Source organism: Pectinophora gossypiella, chromosome 15 (genome assembly GCF_024362695.1).
Source record: "Pectinophora gossypiella chromosome 15, ilPecGoss1.1, whole genome shotgun sequence".
NCBI lineage: Eukaryota > Metazoa > Arthropoda > Insecta > Lepidoptera > Gelechiidae > Pectinophora > Pectinophora gossypiella.
The window spans coordinates 13,658,273-13,665,082 of record NC_065418.1 but is presented as its reverse complement, the minus strand read 5'-3'; the positions used below and the strand labels follow the sequence as shown (position 1 = coordinate 13,665,082).

The 6,810-nt window shown below is 40.7% G+C and overlaps 1 protein-coding gene across 1 annotated transcript; it reads right to left on the bottom strand.

The window, feature by feature from the left end:
- Positions 1-2,579: 2,579 nt before the first annotated feature.
- On the bottom strand, positions 2,580-6,542 carry LOC126373483 (uncharacterized). Its single transcript, XM_050019639.1, has one exon. It carries the CDS (start codon positions 6,540-6,542, stop codon positions 2,580-2,582), a length of 3,963 nt encoding a protein of 1,320 aa, XP_049875596.1.
- Positions 6,543-6,810: the final 268 nt, after the last annotated feature.

Genomic DNA, 6,810 nt, shown 5'->3' with positions numbered 1-6,810 from the left:
AATATAAAATAAATACTTAACACGGGATATTTGAAATATCTTTACTCCTTATATTTTAACAAAATCCTCTAACCCGACCGTCAACGCACCACCGTCTCCCTTTCTTACTTTTTAAAACTGCCTTACGTCCCATTCATTAACCATCCTCCTTTCATACCATAAACAACCAAATTCTCATTCATTATCCTTCCATAGTTTTCTCACTTTCCTCTCCCTATCCATTCATAGGGAAGGCCCGTGCCCCAGCAGTTACGTTAATGGGCTGATGATGATGATGATGATAGTATTTTCACTTTCCTACAGCTCGGCCATTCTGCTTTCAGTCTGACCTTAGATTTCCATCCTTAACTCACTTTCACCCTCAACTTAACTACACAGTATATACTTAGAAATTATTTTGTGACCATTACATGCTTCATCACACTTATTAATACATTCTACATGACATACAAAAATAAAGTCAGATCAACTGAAATTGTTCATAAGGAATCACCATATTACATCAAAGCAAACCAAAATTGTGGGATATAGAAATAACACGGGATATTTTAAATATCTTTACTCCTTATATTTTAACAAAGTCCTCTAACCCGACCGTCATTGCACCATCGACTCCCTTTCATTAACCATTGTCCTTTCATACCATAAACAAATTCCCATTCATTATCCTTCCATAGTATTCTCACTTTCCTACACTACTATCACGAATCAGTGACGCTATACTGACGATCCGGGGTAGGCTGGTAATAAATGTGTTCCTCTAGTTATCAAATAACTTAAACATATACCTACATTGATTAAAAAATGTGTTGCTGTTGCAGTTTCTAGTCATTTCTTCTCCTCAGCCGTAACACCTTGCGAAATGACGTAGGTTCAAAAATGTTAAATTGACCTTCAACAAGTTTGTCTATGATAATTACGTTGTATAAATAATGTGTTGTTGATTCTGTTTCGTTATCAATATATGGGATCAGTTTCAGAAATTTAAACAACGTACTTGGTTTTTATCACACCGATTTATTCACTTCCACTATGACAATTTGCTTTAATATTCTTTTAGGTCTACACCGCTAGGCTGCTCGTTTCATAATGCCGTCCTGGCCGTGTCGGTTGTCCCACCACCTCTCGGAAACCGCCCCTCCACTGCCGTAATATGTCATTCTAACAATACATTAACTATACTCATGACTTTCCGGTTTCCGAGAGGTAGTTAAGCAACCATACTTTTACATGTGCTTTAAAAAATAATACTTCGCGACAAATAACTAAATAGAATAAATAATCATACAATTAATATAATAAGCCAACAACTCGGCCATCCTGTTTATAGCGAGTCCCTCGCTATACATGGTACGATCACATAGATAATTCATAACACAAAATAAAAAGAGAAAAAAAAAGAATAAATAAATAATTAACCGATTGAAACAATAAGTAAAACACTGGCTATAATATTAAAAATAACCCTTATGTTAATATGAAATAATAAAGACATTTAAATATAATGTGTGAATATAATGACAATATAATATGGTGACAAATTGATCATTGCATTTCAAAAATATGGATAATTCTTCAATATAAATTTATATAGCCACTTAAACTTACATCATCACTTTATTATAATAAATTATTCTTCTTTATCACTAGCAGAGCTTTCATTATCAACATCACTATTGAGATCTCGATCGAAATTCAACCAGGGCTGAATCTTGTCTAAAGCAACGACATTTTCATAGCGCCGACCGTGTTTTCGGGTAAGAGGAGTATCTTCTATAAGATACCTATCATTAGGGAGTACTTTTACTATGCGATAAGGCCCTTGATATTTATTTACTAGTTTATGCGATTTTCCATCGTGCGGTACTTGCCTCTCCACGCGTACCAAATCACCCTCTCCATAAATAGTACCTGGTTTGCGGGTTTTATTGAACCTCTGTGCATCTTTTTCTTGCTGTTCTTTTATTTTGTCGCTTGCCTGCTCGCGGATATTATTTAAATCATCTGAACTTACGACATTCAATGTTTCATGTATGACAGAGTTCAATATTCCCTGCGAATGACTCGTGATATTAAACCCAAATAGAAGTTCAGATGGAGTTTTTTGTGTAGTTTTATGTGTTGTCGTATTAAGACCTACCTGAATATCGGGAACATACTCATCCCAATTTTTCTCATCATCACCATGACAAGACGTAGATAGTGCGTCAAGAATAGTCCTATTAAATCTTTCCACTTGGCCATTTGCGCGGGGTGTGGAAACTGCATTTTCAATATGTTTAATACCATATGAAGAAACAAAGTCTTTAAATGTCTTACTCGTGAAACTGGTACCTTTGTCCGTGATTAGTCGAGTAGGAACTCCGAAATAACTGATGTGGTCTTTTAGAACCTTAACAGATGTAATCGACTTTGTATTTTTGACTGGAGTTACATTGACATATTTCGTAAAACCATCAACTATCACGAGTAAATAGCAGTTACCTCTCTTGCTCCTTATAAAAGGGCCCAAATGGTCCGCGTGGATAGTATGGAACGGGACACTGACTTTCTCTATGGGGTGAAGTTCACCCTCACGTTTACCACCAGGTGTTTTGTGGTGTGCACACTCTAGGCAAGATGCAACATATTTTTTTTATAAAACGTCGCATTTTAGCGAACCAATAATGTTTCTGGATTCGCTGGAGTGTTTTATCAAATCCGCAATGGCCGACGTCATCGTGGTTCTTCTGAACTATTTGCCAACGAGCACTTTTTGGCACTAACCACTTCAGTTCGTCGCCAATAATACGGTAAACACGACCGTTTTTAAGTTTATAATTTTTACAGACATCTGCGATCTGCTCCGAATTTGAATCACTAAGAATTTCTTTTATTATTTTTATTTCGTCGTCTGCATTTTGGACGGTGATGATCCAGTCTTGGTCTTCTTCCACGGCAAGCACGTCGATAACGTGGGATTCTGATACACTATCGTCAACGGGGTTACGACTTAGCGCATCCGCGTGCACCATACGTGTACCAGGACGATACTCAATGGAACAGTCGTATTCCTGTATTTGTACCCACCAGCGGGCTACTCGTGGAATAACGTCTCGTTTAGTCAGTGTATACCTGAGAGCGTTGCAGTCCGTAAATATTTTAAATGGTATCCCAACCAGATACACTCTGAAACGATTCAAAGAGGCTATAACTGCGACTGTCTCCAACTCATACGAGTGCAGTTTGCGTTCGTCTGGTGTAGTCTTGCGACTAAAATACGACACTGGCTGGAAAATTCCATCCGCGTTGGCTTGCAGGAGTATTCCCGCAACACCGTTTTTACTGGCATCCGTGTGCAGCTGCGTTTCGGCTTTTGGGTCATATAATGCTAAAAGTGGCCTACGTGTTAGTAGGGTTTTGATATTATCAAAGGCACGTTGTTGAGTTTCCCCCCACACCCATATAGAATCTTTTTGTAATAGATCGGTGAGTGGAGATGCTATAAGGGCGTAGCCTTTGATGAAACGTCGAAAGAAACCGGATAGTCCGAGGAATTGTCTTATTTCATGCTGATTAGTAGGTGTCGGAAATTTCGAAACAGCATCGGTCTTTTTAGTTCCTGGGCGAATACCTTCACCGCTAACCTCAAAGCCGAGAAAGTCGATCCGGCTTTGAAAGAAATTGCATTTGCCTAATTTCAATGTAAGGCCTCCTTTCTTCAGCAACTGCAAAACCTCTTCCAACCTTTGTAATCCCTCACAGACATCTTTGGCTGGAATTAAAATGTCATCCATATAAACGATAGCATATTTTACTTTGGCTTCGGACAAAATTTTATTGATTGTTCTTTGAAACACTGAAGGTGCATTCACTAGCCCAAATGGCATTCTATTATATTCAAATTGTCCGTCAGGGGTTACAAAGGCTGTTTTATGACGAGACCCTTCTGCAATAGGTATCTGGTAATAACCAGAGGCCAGATCGAGAGACGTGAATAAAGTGTTACCAGCAAGTTGGTCCAGTTGGTCTTCGACTCGGGGAAGAGGGTAATGGTCCTTTCTTGTTTTGCGATTTAACGCCCTGTAGTCAACGCATAGTCGCTTCTCCCCAGTCTTTTTTTGAACTAGGACAATGGGGCTTGCATAAGGCGACGAAGACTCTCTCACAATCCCATTATCAAGCATCTCTCGAACCATATTTCTCACCAGTATCCTCTCAGCGTACGACATCCGGTAGGGACGATATACCACTGGCTGTGAGTCTTCAAGCTCGATAACCATTTCGGTTGCCTCTGTGAAACCGAGATCTTCGAGGCCTTTCGAGAAACAATCACCGTAGTTCGATAAAAGTCGTTGAAGTTTTAGACGTTCGTCATTGCTCAGGTTTGCTCCACAGTTAATTGCTTCATCGACCTCTTCTTCATTAAAGGACATACTGCAACAATTAAGCGTAGTATTTTCGCTTTGTTTGAAGATAGCACGCGTTAAAAGGGAGCCCTCGTCGATAGTTGTGACTTCCGAGGATGTATTTAAGACTAGTACCGTACTACAACCTTGGTCGATGTCGTAATGTCCGGAGAGGAGATAATACTCTTTACCTTCTGGGCCTCGTAAAGAGCCATTGACATGAACCGTGCCGGTAACGAGAGAAGAGGATTCAACAGGAACCGGTGTTAACACGTTACAAGCCAAAGAGACTCGTTTTCTTGTTTTCAAATGCACCTTTTCATCCGTGATTCTCTGAAAGATAAGTTCTTTTGGGGTCTTGGATATTACTATGCTTGGGTTTTCAGTAAATGAGTGCCCCAACAGAGTTGGTTGACGAATTACGTAGTCCTCGACCACGTACAAGTTAATCACTTCACGAATGCCCTGAACTTCAACCTCACTCGTTACAATGCCCATAGGTGTTACCAAACTCCCTCCTATGCCTCTCAATACTGGCAAATCCTGAGACTTTTCAATATCAAGGTTCAATTCTCTGGCTGTACTTATCTTTATCAGTGAACATTGACTGCCTAGGTCAACATGGCATTTAACCATTGAATTGTTAACCTTAATATCCAGGATGTACTTGTTGTTTGCATCATCCATGTGTAGCTCTGCCACTTGTTTCACGACTTGCTCTTTAGCCCTTCCATCATATTTTTCTTGTGCTCTATTCATTTTTTTGAAGCAGTTTTCTGCTAAGTGTCCCATTTTCTCGCAATAAGTACATTTTACAGCAGGTTTGTCACATTTTATACTACGATGACCGACTACGTTACAATTGTAACATTTGATATTGGTATTTTCTCTCGATGCGTTTGGTCCTCGAGGCTGTTGTCTTTGGTCACTATGACGAAACCGTTGGGAAGAGTCCGGACGATCTCTATCTCTATTTGGTGCCACTTTCACGGTTCTGAAATATTTCAATACTTGTTCGGGTTCTGTGAATTGGGCTGCTTGAGCACCTACCTTTACTGCACGATCCTCTACGCCGTGGAGAATGCAATCAACAGCTTGTCTGCCGTGTATTTTGCACCTGTTCAACAAATTGATCTTCGCATAGTAATAGTATTCCAACGACTCCCCGTATCGAACTTTTTTCGATAACATTTCTGTGAGTAGCTCTGCATAGTCCTCCCGACAGGGAAATGATTCAATTAGTTTCTTCTTCCATTCAGTCCACGAATGTAAAACAGTATCCAAGCCCTGATACCAGGATTTGGCAACGCCTACCAATTTAGGAAGAGCATAATAAATCGTTTCCCTGTCGTCCCATTGATAGATAGTAGCACATTCTTCTACCTTAGTAAGCCAAGTTAATACAGTTTGTTCCCTAGACATCGGATCAAATTCAGGAATGCCATTTGAATTGAAAGTAAGTCTTGGTTTATCCGAAGCATTTACATGTTTTAAAATATCCATAAACTTATCAAGAATCATGGAATCGTGATCTTTACTTCTTAACCTAGACAATCTAGAACGTTTAGCAAAATCATGGTAACGCTCACCAGAGTCCTCAGATGTTGAGCTACGTCGTTGTCGTCGTCGTCGTCCACTGCTGCGATGCTCTGGCCGTGAGCGTCTTGTAATAAATTCATCATAGCTCCGCCGAGAAAGATCAATTACATCGTGGCCCTGGTCCTGGCTGGCTGCATCTGGGTTGTGGTTAGGACCCCGACCCTGTAACCTGGGTGCTCCTGGGTCGTCCTGACAACTACCCTGGCCTTGTGACCTAGGCGCTCCTGGGTTACGTAGGTAAGAACCCTGACCCTGTGACCTGGGTTCTCCTGGGTCGTCTTGATAACTACCCTGGCCCTGTGACCTGGGCGCTCCTGGGTTACGTAGGTAAGAACCCTGACCCTGTGACCTGGGTTCTCCTGGGTCGTCTTGATAACTACCCTGGCCCTGTGACCTGGGCGCTCCTGGGTTACGTAGGTAAGAGCCCTGACCCTGTGACCTGGGTTCTCCTGGGTCACCTTGATAACTACCCTGGCCCTGTGACCTGGGCGCTCCTGGGTTACGTAGGTAGTTCGAACCGTCACCCCTTGGTATAGGGTCTCTTTGGTCGTCCATTCTGAAACTTAAATTTTTTTTTAAGCTTAGAACCTCATCAATACAGTGTAATTTATTAGTTTTGTTACTTTCCCTTACATTAAAACTATAACATCGGCTAATAGTCATCTCCAGGGAGTGCCCGGGCAAGAAAGCTATTATCCGTTAGACAATATACACCTATGGAGAGTAGCCCCATGTAGGTAAAATATAGTCAGATTTTTAAAATAGGCATCTTGTCACAAAGTAATAGTCATTTTGACAAACCAATAATGTAGTCATATACTTC

What these genes read in the sequence shown, in the direction of transcription:
- LOC126373483 (XM_050019639.1), bottom strand. Translation starts at nt 6,542, where the DNA reads ATGGACGACCAAAGAGACCCTATACCAAGGGGTGACGGTTCGAACTAC.